The sequence below is a fragment of the Phacochoerus africanus genome, chromosome 2, assembly GCF_016906955.1.
Source record: "Phacochoerus africanus isolate WHEZ1 chromosome 2, ROS_Pafr_v1, whole genome shotgun sequence".
In the NCBI taxonomy this organism is placed as follows: domain Eukaryota; kingdom Metazoa; phylum Chordata; class Mammalia; order Artiodactyla; family Suidae; genus Phacochoerus; species Phacochoerus africanus.
This window is the reverse complement of record NC_062545.1, coordinates 269,572,137-269,594,912: the sequence shown is the minus strand read 5'-3', so window position 1 is coordinate 269,594,912 and position 22,776 is coordinate 269,572,137. Positions and strand designations below refer to the sequence as shown.

Genomic DNA, 22,776 nt, shown 5'->3' with positions numbered 1-22,776 from the left:
AAGGACCCAACATTGTCTCTGTGAGGATGTGGATTTAATCCTTGGCCTCGCTCAGTGGGTTAGGGATCCCACGTTGCTGCAAGCTTCGGCATAGGTGGCAGATGCAGCTTGAATACAGTGTTGCCATGGCTGTGGCGTAGATCTAGCTGCAGCTCAATTCAACCCCCAGCCTGGGAACTTCTATATGCAGCAGGTACGGCTGTAAAAAGAAGAAAAAAATTATACAATTATTGCTGATTCATATATTCATAACCGGATCTTGTGCCTTTTTTTGGTGGGTGTGTGTGCTTTTTAGGGCCGAACCTGTGGCATATGGAAATTCCCAGGCTAGGGGTCAAATCAGAGCTGCAACTGCTGGCCACAGCCATAGCCACAACAATGCCAGATCCTTAACCCACTGGCAAGGCCAAAGATTGAACCCACATCCTCATGGATACTAGTCAGGTTCATTACCTCTGGGCCACAATGGGAACTCCCTAGTGACAATTTTTTAAAATCAAATTTTAAAAAATAATCTTAAGGAGTCCCCCTTGTGGCATAGCAGGTTCAATCCAGTGTTGTCACTGCAATGGCCCAGGTTGCTCTATGGTGTGAGTTCAGTCCCTGACCTGGGAACTTGCACATGCCACAGGCGAAGCCAAAAAAATTAATAAAAAATAAAAATAATCTTAATAGCTCTTTGGATCTCATTACAATGGCAACTCTCCAACATTTCTATAAGCAAGAATTAGTAATCTTTGATGACAACTTCCTTTAAATACTGCTGATCCAGGAGTTCCCGCCATGGCTCATCAGAAATGAATCTGACTAGTATCCATGAGGACACAGGTCTGATCCCTGGCCTCGATCAGTCGGTTAAGGATCCAGCGTTGCCATGAGCTGTGGTATAGGTTGCAGACACGGCTGGGATCTGGCATTGATGTGGCTCTGGCATAGGCCAGCAGCTATAGCTCCGATTCGACCCATAGCCTGGGAACCTCCATATGCTGCGGGTGTGGCCCTAAAAAGACAAAAAAAAAAAAAAAATACTGCTGACCCAACATTGTAGGCTGCTGATCCAACACTATCCTCTAGAGCCAAACCAAAGGTAACTCTGAAAAGAATATTTAATTTCCCTATCACATGGGGACAAGATTTAATAAAGAGTATAGTTAGGTTTGCTAATACTTTAGCAGAACCTTCTACAAACAGCACACCCCATGACACAGTACTCATTCTTACTTTGTCGAATTTGCCAAGGCTGCTCTTTGTCCGGGGATCTCCCTCTTCAGAGCCAGTCATTGCCAACTGCTGCAAAAGGCGGCCAACCTGCAAGCCAGAGCAGAGATGGGAAGACACAGGCTATATATTTACAGAGTCCTCACTTTTCCACTGCATTCTAAAAACCTGTTTCATGAGAATATTCACAACACCTGACCAGCATACAAATAGGATCCCAAATAAAATGTGCACCTTGTCTACATCAGTCTTTACTGTATTTTACTATATTTAGGTTGAGTTATAAAGAATAAGTAGAGGACTTCCCGTCATGGCTCAGAGTTAATGATCCTGACTAGTACCCAGGTCACAGGTTCGATCTCTGGCCTCGCTCAGTGGGTTAAGGATCCAGCGTTGCTGTGACCTGTGGTATAAGGTAACATATGCAGCTCGGATCCCAAGTTGCTGTGGCTGTGGTGTGTAACCTGGTAGCTGCAGCTCTGATTTGACCCCTAGCCTAAGAAATTCCATATGCCACAGGTTCAGCCCTAAAAAGAAGAAAACAAAAACAGAAGGGCTGTGATCAAGTCTGTGGATCCACCCCAGAAGTCAAAGCTGTCCTTCGTCTTTCACCTGCCATTGCAAACAACAGAGGCCATTCATACTACAGTAAAACATCTAGGAGTTCTCCTGTGGCATAGCAGGTTAAGAATCCAGAGTTGTCACTGCAGCAGTTTGGGTCACTGCTGGGGCTTGGGTTGGATCCCTGGCCCAGGAACTTCCATATGCTGTGGGTGCAGCCCCCTCCAAAACAAGATAATAACAATGTCATCATATTTTCTGTTTCTGCCCCTACTGCCCAATTCACTGATTTTAAACTGAATGCCACATGAATAACAATAGCAAAGGCATACCTGCATCAGATTAAATCTTGCCACCTCATTAATAGGAGCATCGGATATTATTCCATACTGTTCTGGATTGACCACTGCAGGACAAATGAAGCAGGCCAATAGGAGATCAGTACACATTGCCCTGACCTCCCCAACTTCCAGTCTATCTACACAGGAGAGAGTTTTGTACATCTGTGACACGATCCACCTCAAACTATGTGGAAAGCAGTACGTGTTCTGCTTGAGATAACCAATAAATTTGTTCACCAAAGCCACTAGTTTGGCTTCATTGGACTCTACCATCTCTTGAACTTTTTGCCTGAATCTCTCTGAGCCTTTCTCGCCAAAGAATTTTTCCTGTTGTGACGGGGAGAACCTCTCAATCAGCTTGTTTGGATCTGTTTCCAGGTGATCTTCATCTTCCACGAGCAGCTGCATGATTGGCTCATGTAAAGTAGCTGTGAGGAAAAGTTTGGCAGAAAACAGTCCTTCAGAAAAAAGTTTAAATAAGATGCTGAAGGCACAAGTTCCTCTCCTCAAAAGTCGCCTAGGGTTGTCACTTTCTTTAAGTTCAAATTCAATCAAGTATCTCAAAACCTGAAGGAGGTAGCTTTCATCTTCCTGCATGATGCAGTTGCCATAGAGAGAGGTAAAAACTGTGTAAATGACACTTTGTGTGTTCTCCTGATTAAGTTTCTCTCCAGCCACCAAAGAGGAGGCAATAAGACGAGGATTTTCCCTTAATCGACTCAAGAATTCTCCATAAGCAGTCTCCTGAAACCCCAATTGCTTATATCCATCCACAAACTGTGTATCTTCCAAAATCTTGGCATGTTGGCAACATTCAGCAGGGGAAGCTTCAGCACTAAAAAAAACGAGCAAACGAGCAAAACAATAAAATTAACAACAATAATAATATATAACACATATACTCTACGGAAACATGGAAATGTGAGCTGGTTATAGTCCCAGCGATGAGATCACTCGGAATTGCCGAAATCTTTTAGACCACCTGTACCTGCATGTGTGAAGAAAGTCAAAACCAAAAAGTATAAAAAAGGATGAGTTCTTCATATTAAAACAGGTTCAGGGAAAAGTAAAAAGAAGTAACCATTATTCTGGTTCCTATCATCAAAGATGAGTCCTGTCTCTTTTTGAACATATAAATGGAATCATAGAGTATATACTCTTCTATATCTGGCTTCTTTTCTCAACAGAGCACCACTATTCCCAGAATTAAAAACTGCCTCTTGGAACAACAGAACAATGGGGTATTAACACAGTGAAAAACAAGGTTTCTAAAACTAAAAAGTAGCTATACAGGAGTTCCCATTGTGGTGCAGTGGAAACGAATCCGACTAGGAGCCATGAGGTTGCAGGTTCAATCCCTGGCCTCGCTCAGTGGGTTAAGGATCCAGCGTTGCCGTGAGCTGTGGTGTAGGCGCAGACTTGGCTAGGATCCTGCATTGCTGTGGCTGTGGTGTAGGGGGTCCGACTGGATCCCTAGCCTGGCAACCTTCATATGCTGCGGGTCCGGCCCTAAAAAGACAAAAAGACAGAAAAAAAGTAGATATACAATAACAAAACATGAAAACATATATTATTAAATGACATTGGAAGAAAAGCAGAACACAAGATAATTTACTCTCTACAATAACAAAATGTTATATATAATACCAAGAAACAAAATTAATTGGTGTAGCATAAAATATTAATGCTAAATTTTTAATTCTCTACAACAGTGCTTAGGTTAATGTAGGTTAATCAGTAAACAAAATAAGCAAAGACTCACCACTGACATGCTGATTTAAACTATCCCAAACCATGCACCTTGTTGGGAAGAGATTTATTTGCAGTTGGCAGTTACATAACTGCTACAAGCAGAAATACGGTGGTTCATAAAATTTAAGACCTCAAAACCTTTCCTTTACCTGGTTATGATAAGCCGATCCAAATTAATTCTCTGTTGCTTAGCGATCCACGCGGTACGATACAACTTTTCGGCTGTCTTAAGTACATCTGCATTAAGCCTCTGAATGAGCTGTTTCTCAGAGTTTACGTATAAGCGTTCCTGCTTCAGGTGATGGGCCAGAGTATGAATATCTAGCTTCACCATCTTCAAATGTGGAAAAGGTACAAATGTTGATCACTAAAAGTAAAAAGAAAAGAAAGGTTGTCTGTTTTGTTTTGGCTGTGCTTGAGCATGTGGAAGTTCCCAGGCCAGAGGCAGAATCCAAGCCACCTATGCCACAGCTGCGGCAATGCTGGATCCTTAATCGACTGCAATGGGCTGTGCTGGGCTGGGGATGGAACCAGCACCTCCACAGAGACAAGCCAGATCATTAACCCACTGCTCCACCATGGGAACTCCTTCCAGCCTTTTTTATAAAAGCACTTGGGTGAGTTCCTATTGTGGCTCAGTGGTTAAGACCCCGACTAGTATCCATGAGGATGCAGGTTCGATCCCTGGCCCGGCTCAGTAGGTTAAGGATCTGGTGTTGTCACAAGCTGTGCTAGTCTCAGATGTGGCTTTGATCTGGCATTGCTGTGGCTGTGGTGTAGGCCAGCAGCTGCAACTGCGATTTGACCCTAGCCTGGGAACTTCCATATGTCCTAAAATGATGACAAAAAAAAAAAAAAGCACTTGGCACTACCCAACATTATATTATATGCATATTTATCACACTTAGAGTATGGCTTCCCCACTAAAAGGTAAGGGCCACTGATGCTAAGTTTTATCTGTTTTGCTCACTTCATAACTGTAATTTCAGGGCTGAAGAGAGGGCCTGAAGAGAGCTGAGTAAGTATTTGCCAAAGGAATGAATGAAATCACACAATTCTTGTTTATCTAGTAGCTAAACAAACTGATATAAATAGCACACATATTTTAAAGCATTATTAGTTAAGCTATACCCTTGAAACTAGAACGCCTGCCAGACCACAACTGTTTTAAATCAGCAAAAGCAGTGTGGCCCAGATAGAATACAATGTTGTGTTCAGACAGCAGAAAGTCATTAAGTTAGAAAAACGCTTCTGATTAAGAATTAAACATTCCTGAGGAACAAAAACCAAGCATAACTCTCCAAGACTTCAGACAATATTACAAAGTTACAGTAATCAAGACAGTGCAGTATTGGTACCGGTATTGGTTCCAGACCAATGGAACAGAATAGAGAACCCAGAAATAAACCCCTAGACACCTGTGGTCAATTAATCTTCAACAAAAGAGGCAAGAATATGAAATGGGAAAAAGTCTCTTCAGCAAGTGGTACTGGGAAAACTGGACAGTTGCATGAAAATCAATGAAACTAGAACACATCCTCACACTATGCACAAAAATAAACTCAAAATAGCTTAAAGACTTAAACATAAGACACCATAAAACTCCTAGGACAGAACATAGGCAAAACATTCTCTGACATCAATCATATAAATATTTTCTTAGGTCAGTCTCCCAAGGCAATAGAAATAAAGGCAAAAATAAACCAATCCGAGTTGCTGTGGCTGTGGTGTAGGCCATCTCTGATTCGACCCCTAGCCTGGGAACTTCCATATGATGTGGGTGCAGCCCTAAAAAGACAAAAAAATAAAATAAAAACTACAGTGAGGTACCACCTCACACTGGTCAGAATGGCCATCATTAGTAAGTCTAAAGTAACAAATGCTGGAGAGGGTGTGGAGAAAAAGGAACCCTCCTACACTGCTGGTGAGAATGTAAATTGGTACAACTACTAAGGAAAACAGTATGGAGGTACCTCAGAAAACTAAATATAGAAACTACCATATGACCTAGCAACCCCACTCCTGGGCACATATCCAGACAAAACTTTCACTAAAAAACATACATGCATCCCTATGTTCACTGCAGCACTAGTCACAACAGCCAAGACATGGAGACAACCTAAACATCCAACGACAGATAAACGGATTGAGAAGAGGTGGTACAGGGAGCGCCCATTGTGGCTCAGTGGTTAACAAATCTGACTAGGAAACATGAGGTTGTGGGTTCGATCCCTGGCCTCGCTCAGTGGGTTAAGGATTCATCAGTGGGTTAAGGATCCAGCATTGCCGTGAGCTGTGGTGTAGGTCGCAGACGCAGCTCGGATCCCGAGTTGCTGTGGCTCTGGCATAGGACAGCAGCTACAGTTCCAATTTGACCCCTAGCCTAGGAACCTCCATATGCCGCAGATGCAGCTCTAGAAAAGACAAAAAAAAAAAAAGAGGTGGTACATATACACAATGCAATAGTATTCAGCCATAAAAAAGAACAAAATAGGGGCTCACGTTGTGGCTCAGAGGTTAACGAACCTGACTAGCATCTATGAAGACATGGGTTCAATCCCTGGCCTCTTCCAGTGGGTTAAGGATCTAGTGTAGGTCACAGATGCAGCTCAGATCCTGAGTTGCTGTGGCTGTGGTGTAGGCTGGCGCCTACAGTTCTGACTGGACCCCTAGCCTGGGAGCCTCCATATGCTGTGGATGCGGCCCCCCGCAAAAAAAGACCAAAAAAAAAAAAAGAGAGAGAGAGAGAGAACAAAATGCCATTTGGGAGTTCCCGCCTTGGCGCAGTGGTTAACGAATCCGACTAGGAACCATGAGGTTTCGGGTTCGATCCCTGCCCTTGCTCAGTGGGTTAAAACGATCCAGCGTTGCCATGAGCTGTGGTGTAGGTTGCAGACGTGGCTCGGATCCTGCGTTGCTGTGGCTCTGGCGTAGGCCGGTGGCTACAGCTCCGATTCGACCCCTAGCCTGGGAACCTCCATATGCCGCGGGAGCGGCCCAAAGAAATAGCAAAAAGACCAAAAAAATAAATAAATAAATAATGCCATTTGTAGCAACATGGATGGAACCAGAGACTCTCATACTAAGTGAAGTCAGAAAGAGAAAGACAAATACCACATGATATCACATATCTGGAATCTAATATATGGCACAAGTGAACCTATCTACAGAAAAGAAACAAACTCGTGGACATGGAGAACAGACCTGTGGTTGCCAAGGGAGAGAGGGAGGAAGTGGGATGGACTGGGAGTTGGTGTTAGTAGATGCAAACTATTGCATTTTGAGTAGATAAGTAATGAGATCCTGCTGTGTAGCAGAGGGAACTCTAATCAAATGTGATGGAACACGATGGAGGATGTGAAAAAAAGAACGTATATAAATATATGTGGGGTCATTTTGCTGTACAGCAGAAATTGACAGAACATTGTAAATCAACTAAAATTAAAAAAATTTTAAATTAAAAAAAAGAGAAAAGGAGTTCCCGTCTTGGTGCAGTGGTTAACGAATCCGACTAGGAACCATGAGGTTTCGGGTTCGATCCTTGCCCTTGCTCAGTGGGTTAACGATCCGGCGTTGCCGTGAGCTGTGGTGTAGGTAGCAGACGCAGCTCGGATCCCGCATTGCTATGGCTCTGGCGTAGGCCGGTGGCTGCAGCTCTGATTCAACCCCTAGCCTGGGAACCTCCCTATGCCACAGGGGCAGCCCAAGAAATAGCAAAAAGACAAAAAAAAAAAAAAGAAAAAAAACAAAAGAATTAAACCTCATAAGAGCTCCCCGATGGTGCAATGGGTTAAGAATCTGGTGTTGGAATTCCTACTGTGCTACAGCAGAAACGAACCCAAACTAACATCCATGAGGATGCTGGTTTGATCCCTGGCCTTGCTCAGAGGGTTAAGGATCTGGCATTGCTGTGGCTGTGGCGAAGGCCGGCAGCCAATTCAACCCCTAGCCTGGAAATCTCCACATGCTGTGGTGTGGCCCTAAAAAGCAAAAAAAAAAAAAAAAAAAAAAAAAAAATCTGGGAGTTCCCGTCGTGGCGCAGTGGTTAACGAATCCGACTAGGAACCATGAGGTTGCGGGTTCGATCCCTGCCCTCACTCAGTGGGTTAAGGATCTGGCGTTGCCATGAGCTGTGGTGTAGGTTGCAGACGCAGCTCGGATCCCGAGTTGCTGTGGCTCTGGTGTAGGCCGGTGGCTACAGCTCCGATTCAACCCCTAGCCTGGGAACCTCCATATGCCGAGGGAGCGGCCCAAGAAATAGCAACAACAACAACAACAAAAAATCTGGTGTTGTCACTGCTGTGGCACGGGTTCAATCCCTGGCTCAGGAACTCTGCATGCCACAGGTGCAGCCAAAAAAAGAAGAAAAGAAAAAAGAAAGGAAAGAAAAAGAATAAAACACCATGATCCTATACTTGAAAGTTGCTATGAAACAAAAGCTTTAAACATTCTCACCATAATAACAAGAAAACGGTAATTATGTGAGGTGGAGAATGTACTAATCTCACCGTGGTAAACATTTTGCAGTATATGTGTATCAAATCAATATATGCCTTAAACTTACACAATGTTTGATGTTAATTATACTTCAATAAAGTTGGGGGGAAAAATGTTGTCCCAGTCAGATTCATAAGTGACCTTAATGGATTTATTTAGAATTTATACGAAACAATTTTCAGTAAATTCAGATTCTTAAAGAGGCTGACCACCTAGACAACAGAACTCTCAATATGTTTAGAGATCCAATGAAAACGTGTCATATATATTAAATAAATATTTTTGGTGCTAAAACCAAAAAAGAAAAAAAGAATTAAACATTATGGTGGAAGAGAGAAATATACTTAAAACCATCTTATTCAAAGAAATAGATTCAACAACTTGAAGTTTGATTTCAGAAATGTTTAAACTTTCTTTTATTTTAATCAACTACTGATGACTAGGAAAGTTTCAGATAGTATCATCTAACCTGAATTTAACTGCTTTCAGAAAACACTTTCTTATACTTTATCAATTGCCTAGCAAACGCTGCAAAGCTATTATTCCAAATCTCCTGCATTAAATCCTCAGACTGCTTTCCTCTCAAAAGGCTGAAATACGTCTACCTCATCAAGATGATTCACTATTAAGTTAGTCACAAAAACATGAGGATGCGGGTTTCATCCCTGGCCTCACTCAGTCGGTTGGGGATCCAGCATTACCCTGAGCTGTGGTGTAGTTTGCAGATGTGGCTCGGACCCCATGCTGCTGCGGCATAGCCTGGCAGCTGCAGCTACGACTCAACCCCTAGCCTGGGAACCTCCATATGACTTGGGTGCAGCCTTAAAAAGAAAAAAAAAAAAAAGTGGTGACATACATATATAATCTTATTATACATATATAATCTTATTAACTCAGCCTATAGAAAACACCTATGACTTTGTAGACTTCCATGTGGGAATTCTAACATCCTCTAGGGGGCTCTAAATCCACAGACTATGAACAGCATCATTGAACAAATGGTTTTAATTATGAGGAAGTAATCTGGTTATGACAACAGTACTGAAATGGGCCCTTAAAGATGTATATGCTTCATTAATTAGTTCTGTTACCTTGGGTACATAATGCATATTCTCTGAACCTAAGAATTTTTTTTCATCCATAAAACGTGGACACATCTACATTTATTTTGTGCCTAGAATGAGCAACATGTTAGGTACTAGGATACAAAAAAGGTTAAAATCTAATATGTATCCTCGAGGGCCTTCTAATCTAGTAGAAAGAGGCAGACTTGTAAGCAAATGGCTGCCCAAACATGTTATGGGAATTATGCTGGAAGATTTGTACAATGGAAAATAAGGATGAAAGAGAGTGACTGAGGAGTTAGGTACCTGTGCCTACACTTAAAAGATAAGTTTTTGGAGTTCCCATCATGGCTCAGCAGAAACGAAATCGGACTAGGAACCATGAGGTTTCGGGTTCAACCCCTGGCCTCACTCTGTGGGTTAAGGATCTGGTATTGCCATGAGCTATGGTGTAACTCTGGCAGTAAGGAAAACAGTGAGGAGGTGGGAATGGAACTGGATGAAGGAAGACTAAGAAATTGTTGATAACGGAGTTCCCGTGGTGGCGCAGTGGTTAACGAATCCAACTAGGAACCATGAGATTGCGGGTTCGGTCCCTGCCCTTGCTCAGTGGGTTAACGATCCGGCGTTGCCGTGAGCTGTGGTGTAGGTTGCAGACACGGCTCGGATCCCACGTTGCTGTGGCTCTGGCGTAGGCCGGTGGCTACAGCTCCGACTCAACCCCTAGCCTGGGAACCTCCATATGCTGTGGGAGCGGCCCAAGAAATAGCTAAAAAGACAAATAAATAAATAAATAAATAAATAAATAATAAAAGATTTCTTTAAAAAAAAAAAAAGAAATTGTTGATAACAATGGGAAGAACAGGACAAACCTAAGAGATACTGGGAGGTAGAAAATACAAGACTTGCTCACTCCTACACATGGGCAAGGTGAGGTAGAAGTTTCCAGCTCTAGGGACAAGGGCTGGTGGTGGTATTATTCACCACAATTGAGTATTATATGAAACTTGTGCCTGGTATGTTTCTAAGAACTTTACACACTTAATCTTCATAATATCCCTCTGAGCCAGGTGCTTTGTAGCAAAGAAACCTGAGGCGCAGGGATGCTGAGTAACCTGCAAGGCCACTCAGGTGAGAGGCGACAGAGCCAGTAAACTATTATTAGTACTACCCAGATCTCTGCAAAAATGACTCAGGAATCTTGCAGCTACACAGAAGAGTATCTTTTCTTTTTTGTCTTTTTAGGGCCTCACCTGTGGCATATGGAGATTCCCAGGCTAGGGGGTCTAATCAGAGCTGTAGCTGCCGGCCTACGCCACAGCTCACAGCAACGCCGGATCCTTAACCCACTGAGCAAGGCCAGGGATGGAACCTGCTACCTCATGGTTTCTAGTCAGATTCGTTTCCACTGTGCCACGACAAGAATTCCATTTTTTCTTTTTTTTTTTAAGAATATCTTTTCTTTAAGAGACGCGTGCTCAAGCGTGTAGAAGTAAAGCGTTAGGGTGTCTAGAACTCACGAGCACATGGTTCAAAAATATTAAAAGATTTTTAAAATGAAGAAAAACGTAAATAACGTCCCATCTGGTTGGTGGGTATATGGTGATCATTGTACCATCTTTCAACAGTTTCTGTATATTAGAAATTTTCCATAATAAAATGATAGAGGAAAATCTTCTAGAATTCTCAAACCATACCCTTCTTGCTGCCTTAACATAATTCGACAATTACTGACTTCCGTTGGAACCTAGCCAGGTCCCCTAATCTCAAGGAGCTCAGAGTCTAGTTACAATTGAAATACTGTTCAAGTCAGGATACATAGTGTTTCCAATGAAAGAGCAAAATATGAACCAATTTATGCAGTTTAGAAATTAAAACTGTCAAGTATAGCTTCATCTAAAAATTAACACATGAAAGTAATGTTCTATCTAATCTAAACAAGAATTCAGCTTCTAAAATGTTTAACTGGGAGTTCCCGTCGTGGTGCAGTGGTTAACGAATCTGACTAGGAACCATGAGGTTGCGGGTTAGATCCCTGGCCTTGCTCAGTGGGTTAAGGATCTGGCATTGCCGTGAGCTGTAGTATAGGTTGCAGACGTGGCTCGGATCCCGAGTTGCTGTGGCTCTGGTGTAGGCCAGCAGCTACAGCTCTGATTGGACCCCTACCTAGCCTGGGAACCTCCATATGCCACAGGAGTGGCCCTAGAAAAGTCACAAAGACAATAAATAAATAAATACATACATACATACATAAATACATAAAGCCCAGAACACCAGATAACCTTGGTGAGCATCTTCTTTTTCTTTTTCTTTTTTTCCTTTTTAGGGCCACACCTGCGGCATATGGATGTTCCCAGGCTAGGGGTCAAATCAGAGCTACAGTTGCTGGCCTAAGATACAGCCACAGCAACTCAGGATCCAAGCCACATCTGCAACCTATGCCACAGCTTGTGGCAACGCTGGATCCTTAACCCACTGATTGAGGTTAGGGATCAAACCTGAATCCTCATGGATACCTGTAGGGTTCTTAACCCGCTGAGCCACGACTCTGGCATTTTCTTTCTTAAATCAAGTTCCATTAGACTATGTGACCTTCTACCCCTTTGCTGCAGTTATGCACTACAGTCTCCCTCCTCCAGTGATCATTTGACTCCACCAAGACTTTCAAGCCATGACTCTCACTACCTTTTGACTAACCTTCACCCCTTTTCCTTCTCTTCTGTGTCCCTGCTATCATAAACCCCATGGTCAATCACGATGATCACTTGCTGAATACACTCTCAACTTGCCCCGCTCGCTCAACTAAATCCCAGTTAAATCCAATGTTCTGCCTACTCCCAGTTTACACCTGTGGAAGAGAAAACCAACACACACTACCATGCTAATATCACTCTAAATTCATGATCACAAACCCTGTATATATATGAAGAGTTCCCACTGCGGCACTGAGGGTTAAGAACCTAGCCGCAGCAGCTCAGGTCATGCGGAGGCGCAGGTTCAACTGCTGGCCAGGAAAGTGGGTTAAAGGATCCAGCACCTCAGCTACAGCCTAAGTTGCATCTGCAGCTTGAATTCAGTCCCTGGCCCAGGAACTTCCATATGCCATGGGCGTGGCCATAAAAACCAAACAAAACAATACAAAAAACCCTCTATGGGCCCTTCCTGATGGGGGACACACACACTATTACTTCCCCAGTCCATCCACCACTCCTCTACTCTCCCAGGCAACAAACAAATTCATACCATTCTCTCTCCTCAAATCTCCAACTTCTTCCCCTCTCATTATTCTCGGCTCCTTGCCACCTACTTCCCTGAGGAAAATGAAGAAAAGATTTTCCACAGGCTCTCTGCTTTAGTCCTTACTTCCAGCCTCCTCTTAACACAGCAGCCAGAGTGAATCTGTGAAAGTCTCAGTCAAATCATCTCTCTCCTGCACTCAAAATCCTCCAAAAGCTTCTTTTCTTGGCTTTCCATGGTCTACCTCCATCCCTCTGAACCTCTCTGACCTCATCTCCTATTCCCAGAAGACCATATAACTTACAATCCAAACCAGGACACTACTGGGAGTAAAAGTGGACAGTATTAATAATTTCATCAAGCAGTTCCCGTCGTAGCGCAGTGGTTAACGAATCCGACTAGGAACCATGAGGTTGTGGGTTCGGTCCCTGCCCTTGCTCAGTGGGTTAACGATCCGGCAGTGCCGTGAGCTGTGGTGTAGGGTGCAGACGCGGCTCGGATCCCGCATTGGGCGTAGCCTGGTGGCTACAGCTCCGATTCGACCCCTAGCCTGGGAACCTCCATATGGCACGGGAGCGGCCCAAGAAATAGCTAAAAAGACAAAAAAATAAATAAATAAATAAATAAATAAATAATTTCATCAAGACAAGAGATATAATCAAGGACATATGACCACTTTCTTACCACATCCCTCATTCATTCTGCTCCAGACATATTCTCAAACATACTAGGCATACTTCCACCCCAGTACCTTTGCACTTGCTCACCACCCAGGTCTCCTACTTCTTTTAGGCCTTTTTTTTTTTTTTGTCTTTTTAGAGTCATACACTTGGCATATGGAGGTTCCCAGGCTAGGGGCTCAAATCAAAGCTTCAGCTACTGGGCTACACCACAGCCACAGCAATGCAGGATCTGAGACACATCTGCGACCTATACCACAGCTCACGGCAATACCAGATCCTTAACCCACTGAGCGAGGCCAGGGGTTGAACCTGCAACCTCATGGATACTAGTCAGATTTGTTTCCGCTGAGTTACAACGGGAACTCCTATTTCCTTTAGGTCTTTATCAAGAGTCATCTTCTTCAATGAAGTCTTGGCCACCCTACCTAAAATTCCAACCCCGACCCTGCCACACACTCACATTACCTCTCCCTACTTTAGTTTTTCTTGTTAGCACTGGTCATACTATACATTCTAGTTATTTGTCTTATGTGTTGACCATCTCCCCAAGAAAATGTAAACTCCCTAAGAGGAGGGATTTTTGCCTAATTTGCTCCCTGCTCTACTCACAATGACTAGAATAGAACCCATCACATCACAAGCATTCAGTACACATTTGCTAAATGAATATATGAAAGATATTTCAATAACATATTCATGCTAGAAACCTTGTACGCAGAGGTAGAAATACATAGGAAGAGCATGTATGCAGGGTTTTTTGTTTGTTTTTTCTTTTTTTGGCTGCCCCATGGAGTTCCTGGGCCGGGAATCAGATCCAAGCTGCAGTTTCGACCTACACCATAGCTGCTGCAATGCCAGATCCTTTAACCCACTGTGCTAGCCGGGGATCAAGTCTGCATCCTGGCACCACGGAGATGCTGCCCTCAAACCCGCGGCATACAGAAGTTCCCGGGCTAGGCGTCAAATCAGAGCTGCAGTTGCCAGCGTAGGCCATAGCCACAGCAATGCCAGATCTGAATTGCATCTACAACCTACACCATAACTCACACCAAGGCCAGGTTCTTGACCCACTAAATGAGGCCAAAGGCTCAAACCCACATCCTCATGGATACTAGTTGGGTTAATTTCTGCTGAGACACAATGGGAACAGCGTTATGTAGTTTTTGATGGATAGGAAAAGAAAAAGTAAACACTATGAAACTATCAATAAAAGCTAACTAAAGTAAGCATACCATGGGGTTCCCGTCGTGGCTCAGCAGCAATGAACCCGACTAGTATCCATGAGGACATGGGTTCGATCCCTGGCCTCACTCAGAAGGTTAAGGATCCAGTGGTGTCATGAGCTGTGGTACAGGTTGCAAAGTGGCTGGGATCCCACATTGCTATGGCTGTCGTGTAGGGTGGCAGCCGCAGCTCCAATTCGACCCCTAGCCTGAGAACTTCCACGTGCCCAGGTGCAGCACTAGAAAGACAAAAAAAATAAAGTAAGCATATTGTACTAAAAACATTAAAAATACTATTTGGGAGTTTCATGAAAGACTTAAAGGAAAAACGAAAGTGCTCAAAATTAATACTTATTCCTTACTTCTTAGAGGATAATTTCCAAACTCCTTAGCCTAATGTTCAAGGGCCAGTCTTGCCCTAACCCTCACCTCCAGTCCTATCTCACATTATTTCCCTATATAACCCCTCCATCCCAGCAAACCTGCCTTTTCATTTTTATTTTCAATTCACTTTTATGTTTATATTTACATCATCTTATTTGCCTGTTCTAATTTCCAAGGCCTAGCTCAATAAAACTGTCCTTCCCAAGCAGAGTCTGACCCCAGTAATAAATCCCAACTCTGAACTCTTAAAGCATTGCTTATCCATACCACTAAATTGGATAAATGAGGAGTTCCCATTTATTTTCATCTTTAATGTCGACATTTTGTTGACATTATTTTAATTTTTATTTTCATCTTTAATGTCTACATTTTGTTCTTCCAGCAAGAATGAAGGGTTCCCTCAAATGATGAGAACATCTCTTCGATCTATGTATTCCCAACCCCCAATACCATGGCCAAACACAAGAAACTCTCATATATCTTTGCTAAAGCAAGTTGCCCAGAAAAAAAGAATTTTTAACGTTAGGCACATTTCACGATAATAAACAGAATTATTTTCCTAAAATTTGCAAGCATCTTCAAAGTTAGATAATGAGTGGCCAAAAAATGAATGAAAATTTACAATATTAAGCTCAGGGCTACTTATCACATTTTCTACAAAAATAAAATCGATTATGCCCATGCATGTTAGGTCAGGTTTTAAACTTTTCAATTCACCTTACGAGGACTTATCCCTAAGACCCCAGGAGGGAGAGTTCAGTTGAAGGAATGAAGCACACTGGGTTTCCATATCCTTCCAACAACAGTATAGAGGTTGGCAAATGATGGCCTCTGGGCCAAATTCAGCCAGCTATCTACTTGTATAAAGTTTTACTGGAACACAGCCATGTCCATTTGCTTATATGTTACCTATGGCTGTTCTCATGCTCAAACAGCAGAGCTAAATAGGTGCCAGAGTGCTTCAGAATCCTTATGGCCCACAAAGCCTAAAATACCTACTATCTGGCCTGTTATAGAAAAAGTCTGTCAACTCCTGATAAGCAAGCATACCTACTTCTAACAGAGCATGGAGAGGAAACACAGCCTGATACGGTGAAATGTGCAAATGAGAAAATACATCAGAAGTTCCAGGGAGGATACACATATTAAAGATGTTAGCAACGATGCCTGAACCAACTCCTGTGACTCCAAAGGACCTAAAGTAGGGGGAAAATATTTCAAACGTTTTACGGAGTGAGAATCACGTTTTCTCTAATGACAATTTCTAATTAAAAGCATCCAAAGTTAATGATATGTATCGAATAGTTCTAAACTCTCAGCCTGAAACAGCTAGAGTTCGAGTAAACAAAGTAATCTTCACTTTACACATTTAATAAATTCAAGATTAACTATGTAAAAGTCCATAAGAGAAGACCACTCACTACTTTATGCTTTTCTATAGTGACTACTTCATATAACGCAACAGAAAGGATACTAACAAACAAACAAACAAAAAACTAGAGTCAGAAGAGCTGAGGCACGGAACACTGGGCTCTGACACCTCCTGGCAATGGGATCTGGGGCCCGGCACTTCACCTAAGCTTGTGTTTCCCTGTCTTCAAAACTGGGATATGGAGTTCCCGTCGTGGCGCAGTGGTTAACGAATCCAACTAGGAACCATGAGGTTTCGGGTTCGGTCCCTGCCCTTGCTCAGTGGGTTGACGATCCGGCGTTGCTGTGAGCTGTGGTGTAGGTTGCAGACGCGGCTCAGATCCCGCGTTGCTGTGGCTCTGGCGTAGGCCGGTGGCTACAGCTCCGATTCGACCCCTAGCCTGGGAACCTCCATATGCCGCAGGAGCAGCCCAAGAAATAGCAAAAAGACAAAAAAAAAAAAAACTGGGATAATGCTCTTATCTATCTCATGTGCTAAACAATACATTTCACCTAAGATGACCATAAAGTAAATGACACCACAAAGTAGGACATAACTATTCTTGTCAATTAAGAGGTAGGGAAATTATTATAATTTCATTCAGACACTATGAGATGTAGTCCATATCCATCACATGAAAGAATTGACTAAAACGAACATTTTCATGAAAATAAGTGAGAAATATCAAAGTATAACCTGAAAAGGTAAGACAGACTACTTGCAAACATGGTGGAACCTATACCTATAAAAGGATTATTAAAAGTGAAATTAGGAGTTCTCTGGTGGCTCAGTGGGTTAAGGATTCAGCATCGTCACTGCTGTGGCTTGGGTTTGATCCCTGTCCCAGGAACCACCTCATGCTATGGGAGAGGCCAAAAAAAAAAGGGAAATTAAAGGCCAGCCATCCTCAATCAAAGAACACTTAAAGGAGTTCCCATCATGGCTCAACAGTTAACCAACAGGGCTAGGATCCATGAGGATATGGCTTCGATCCCTGGCCTAGATCAGTGGGTCAAGGATCTGGCATTGCCATGAGCTGTGGTGCAGGTCCCAGATGTGGCTGGGATCTGGCGTTCCTATGGCTGTGGCATAAGCCAGCAGCTACAGCTCCAATTTGACCCCTAGCCTGGGAACCCCATAAGCTGTGGGTGTGGCCCTAAAAAGAGAAAAGAACATTTTGAGTAACATGTCACACACAGGTATGGCTTTGATATTTGAGAATAAAGCATGTTTTGCAAATAAATTAATGTGTCTAATTAAGATGATCCAATTAAAACTTACACAGATAATGACAACTAAAGATAACACAATATCCTGTATGGGATCCTGAAACAGAAAAAGGGCATTAGGTAAAAACTAAGGAAATCTAAATGAAGTATGAACTTCAGCTAATAATAACTATCAATATTGGTTCATTAATTGTAGTATATACACCTTACTAATACAAGATGTTAATAATAACAGGAACTTGATGTTGTATATATGGTAACTCCCTGCACTACTATCTCAATTTTTTTTGTAAATTACACTGTTCTAAAAAGTAAAGTCTACTTATATTGTTTTAATTACATAAATAACGTAATTCTAAATCTAAACATCCATCCAATTTTGCAACTTTTTTCAGTAAGAAAAAACACACAAATTTGAGACATGCATTTAAACACCGCAATTTATCAAGCTCCAACAACCACCATCTAGGATAAGGATTATCAACTACCACATGATGTCCCAGAACCCATTAACATCTGGTAACACATTGTAGTGTTTCAACTATCACACTAAAAGTATTTTTTCTTTCAGTTCACTTCAATGAGAAATGAAATACAGAAACTTCCTAACACAAAATTTCCATAGCTATGTTACATTTTGCACTAATTCCTGGTCAACTAAAGCAAAACAAATACATTTCCCAGCCAGCTGTTTAACAGAAGCCAGTTTTTATATTAATTTCCACTTAATAGCAAACTTTTTTTTTTTTTGGCCTTTTTAGGGCCACACTGGTGGCTTTATGGAGGTTCCCAGGTTACAGGTCAAATCCGAGCTACAGCTGCCTGCCTACACCACAGCCACAGCAACATGGAATCCGAGTCGCATGTGCGAACTACACCACAGCTCCCAGCAATGCCAGATAGCCCATTGATTGAGGTCAGAGATCAAACCTACATCTTCACAGACACCAGTTGGGTTCATTACTGCTGACCCACTACAAGAACTCCAACAGCAAACTTTTTAAAAAGCCAGAATCAGGAGTGGCCTAGCAGATTAAGGATCCAGCACTGTCACTACTGCAGCTTGGGGCACTGCTGTGGCTTGGGTTTGATCTCAAGCTCAGGAATTTCCACATGCCACAGGTATGGCCAAAAAAAAAAAAAAAAAGCCATTATAAGTATAATGGTTGAGCTTGAAGAGGAGAGTTTTAATTGACTAGTGGCAATACAGTATATGGGTGCTTAGGAAATAAAAACAATTATAACTTCCATGAGTTTCAGGCTTGTCATGTAATAGGCACCAACCAGGTGCTTTACATGTAAATTCTCATTTAATCTGGGTAACACTCCTGAAAGGTATGTATTCTCATCTATTTTTAACAGATGAAGAGACTGAGAATTAAATAACTTGCCCAAGGTCAGATTAATAACTACCAAAGCTGAGACTAGAATCCAGGTGTATCTGGCTCATGCAGCTTTTAACCACCATGCCATCTGCCTCCCAAGAGTGCTTTAATTTACTGTCAAAGTCACTTCTTTTTTTTTTTTTTTTTTTTTGTCGCTCTGGCAGCATATGGAGATTCCCAGGCTAGGGGTCCAATCGGAGCCGTAGCTACCGGCCTACGCCAGAGCCACAGCAACTCGGGATCTGAGCCGCGTCTGCAACCTATACCACAGCTCACGGCAACGCCAGATCGTTAACCCACTGAGCAAGGGCAGGGATTGAACCCGCAACCTCATGGTTCCTAGTCGGATTCATTAACCACTGCGCCATGAGGGAACTCCCCCAAAGTCACTTATAATCACTCTACTCTTTCAACAATTATTAATACGTCAGTGACTATCTGGAAAACTTCTTTCTTAGAAATTTCAAGCTAGCTGATCTACTCAGGCTTAGCTGGACTTTAGGACTAAATAACCTAAATTCTATTAAAGAGATGGTATATGAAAGTTTAGAAAAAGTTACTACTGATTAATCCAGATTATCACCCTGGTAATTAAATGCATACACATAGTAGGTCCTATCTACAGTATCTTTTTATTTAAATTTTGTTGGCTGCGCCCACGGCATGCAAAAGTCCCCAGACCAGGGATGGAACCTATGCCACAGTAGTGACCACGCTGGATTCTTAACCCAATGACCCACCAGGGAACTCCTTAAGACCGAAACATACTAAGAGTTCTGCGTACAGCACTCTAAAGTAAAATGTAATGAGCTCAAGACTAGCTATGTAATCTCTAGTGATTAATATAATCTTCCTGGAATTCAGTTTTTCAACTGAAAAACAGGGAATTATAGGTATCATCCATTTCCCATAATTAACACTCAATAAATCTCCAAATAGATCTAAGTTCCCTAGCTGGTTCCAGAATATCTCGGTCACCTTGCCCTCTCTCTCTATGAGCTAACTGGGATTTTCTGTGGGCAGGTGACCCCAGAGAGTAACCAATGTTGTCAAAGCGATCTATACTCTCAGCATGTCATCTGCCTTCCTCCAAGGTGAGAGCCCAAGATCAAACCCTTTATAGGATAAGGTTAGGAAAATTCAAGACTGTCACCTTCCTCCCACTCAAACCTTCACAACTATCTAGTCTCATCATCTCAGTAGTCCCTGCCTTGGTCTCTCCTTGTTATTGTGGACGCAATCCTCCTAAAGCACAAATCTGGTCATAATACTCTCCACTACCTACAGCTTTACGTCCACAATCTGCTACCAGGCACCAAGCTCTCAACCATGAATCCCTCTTTTTATATCTCCTGTCTCATCTCCCACCATTTCTCCACTTCCCCCAAATCAAATGCTGCTGCCATACTATATCCTAAAGTCTCCAACATTTGCAGATGCTATTATCTAGGTTTAAGAGGCCCACCGTCGCCTTATTTTCAAGTGAACACAAGATTTCTCCTTTAAGGCCCAGCCCCCAAATCTCTTCTCTCTGTGAAGCTCTGGGGGAACGGCTCCTGTCAACAAACAGGGTGCAACCTTCCTCCCTTAGGACACCAAGTGGGAAAGTTATGCCATTTTTAAGGCTCTTTCAGTTCTTCTATTTACATCATGGAGAAAATCTAAGCAAAGTGCCAGTTTGTCTTCAAAACTTCCCAATCTCCCATTTTAATTAAAGGGTAGCAAGCTTCAAACTCAGCACCTTCTGCAAACAGTAGCAAGTAGGTTTTATAATGTTCTATTTTCATTACATTTAGGTTGCTTTCTATTTAGAGCAAAAGATGTTAGCCTTTCACTATGGTAGCAATACAAAGCTTCTTTAAAAATATGTTTAGGAATTCTCGTTGTGGCACAGCAAAACGAACCCGACTAGTATCCATGAGGATCAGGTTCAATCCCTGGCCTCATGAGTTAAGGATCCAGCATTGCTGCAAGCAGCAGCATAGGTTGAAGATGTGGCTCGGGTTCAGATTTGGCGTGGCTGTGGCGTAGGCCAGCAGCTGCAGCTCTGATTTGACCCCTACTCTGGAAACTTCCACATGCTGCAGGTGCGGCCCTAAAAAGGGAAAAAAAAAGAAAAAAATTAAAGAAAAAAGTTTAAAGGTGTTCCACAAAAAGGACATTAAATAAATAATAGTATAAAAGTATGCAGATTTGGGAAAAATCATGTTACTCAAGGATTAAGCACAGTAAACACTGTTATTTGTTGATGCCAATACCTTGACAGAATTGTTACTTTTTTTCATTACCTAGAAACTTTTCATCACAGTATTTATGTAGTATTGATACTAACCTCAGAGAGCAAAAACAGGGCATGACTGTTATTTTTTAATGACCTACAAAGTGATCTATATTCTATCAATGAAATAATTTTAATTTGAGGTTTTATTTTAATTACCCACCACTTTTCAGGGACCTAAGCAATCCATAATAGAGATATGCAAATATTTTTAATAAATGTAATCATGCTGAATTACAATGATCTGTCTATATGTATTTCCTCTTAAAAGACTTAACCTTCAGCACAGGAATAGTTTCTTACTTTATAATATTTTATTAAATTGCCTGCTTTAAAAATCATCAAAATTCATCTCTTTCCAAAAAAACGGAGAGAAAAACACAGTAAGCTTGATTACCTACACTTCTTTCACTCATTAATTCAACAAATTATTAAACACCTACTATGTGCTAGGCACTGACAAACAGGACAGGTTGAGGTCTGCTTTTGAGGGACACACATTCTCATAGGAATACATGATATTCTAATGACAGTTCTGAGTGGCTATCACAGACTGTATTTCTAAATACCCTCTATTTAGAAACCTCTGCCCATTCCTTTCCATGGTCAGTTAAATCCCACTTAGGCAAGAGGGCCCAGCCCAAACTGACCAGTTTCTAGACTCAGATAGTTTTTCATTTGGGCTCATTTCTACCAGAGCATTTTATACTCTTTGCAACAAAATATTTTCTCAACAAAACTCCAAGTTCCCTGAAGCAGGGATGTAGTCATCTCAGTATCTGCATTATTTGGCAGAAGAACTGGCATTTAGCAGGTGCTACATCAGCATTTGAAATTATAAGAAGTTAATAAATGAGTGACTAATGAAGAGCAATCCTCCAGTAAGCAATCAGCCAAGCTGCTGCTAACTCAGTTCTAAAATGATTAAAGAACAGTAACTAAATTTAAGTTGAAAACATCTACTAACTTTCCAATGAGCATGTCTGAAATAATTACTAATGAACCAAAGAAAATATTTCCTCACAATTAAGAAACACATATCATGGGGGGGGGGGGGGACATGGAAACAAGTGATACTTTAATATCTTTATAGTTGATATTTTTGAAACAAAAGTAAAACATTGTAGAAAACAGAATGGACTTAGTACCAACTATTCCTGGCACAAGTACAGGGAACTCAAAGACACACTACTTTAAAGACTCAAGAACATAAAATAGAGCCAGAGAGCATCTATAATTCAAACAAACAGTACAAGACTTCTTGTTATGACACCAAAACTCCAGACCCTACCAAAATTAATAAAATCCAAACAGATGTCAATTTTACCCCCAATACACTAATTTTCCAGAGCTAAAGACAAACCACAAAAATAATGAAATTTATGCATAAAAAATGGCTATTATATGATGCAACTGACATTACTTTCAAAACACCTGGATAGCTAATATGCATGACTTAGTAAATACTCATGTATCTTTACTATTCTGGTTCAAAAACTTCGACTTTTTAAAA

General features: G+C 41.8%; 1 protein-coding gene across 12 annotated transcripts in view; it reads right to left on the bottom strand.

The window, feature by feature from the left end:
• Positions 1–22,776, bottom strand: part of GAPVD1 (GTPase activating protein and VPS9 domains 1) — an 82,105-nt gene that overhangs the window by 49,644 nt on the left and 9,685 nt on the right. For all 12 annotated transcript variants that reach the window (XR_007133304.1, XM_047768404.1, XM_047768397.1 and 9 more), the window contains 3 exons: positions 4,022–4,239; positions 2,112–2,955; positions 1,222–1,308 (listed from right to left, as the gene is read on the bottom strand). Coding sequence is in view for 11 of the 12 variants with exons in the window: in XM_047768404.1 (XP_047624360.1) it covers positions 1,222–1,308; positions 2,112–2,955; positions 4,022–4,206 (1,116 nt within the window). In the remaining variant the exon portion in view is untranslated. The remainder of the gene's footprint in view (positions 1–1,221; positions 1,309–2,111; positions 2,956–4,021; positions 4,240–22,776) is intronic.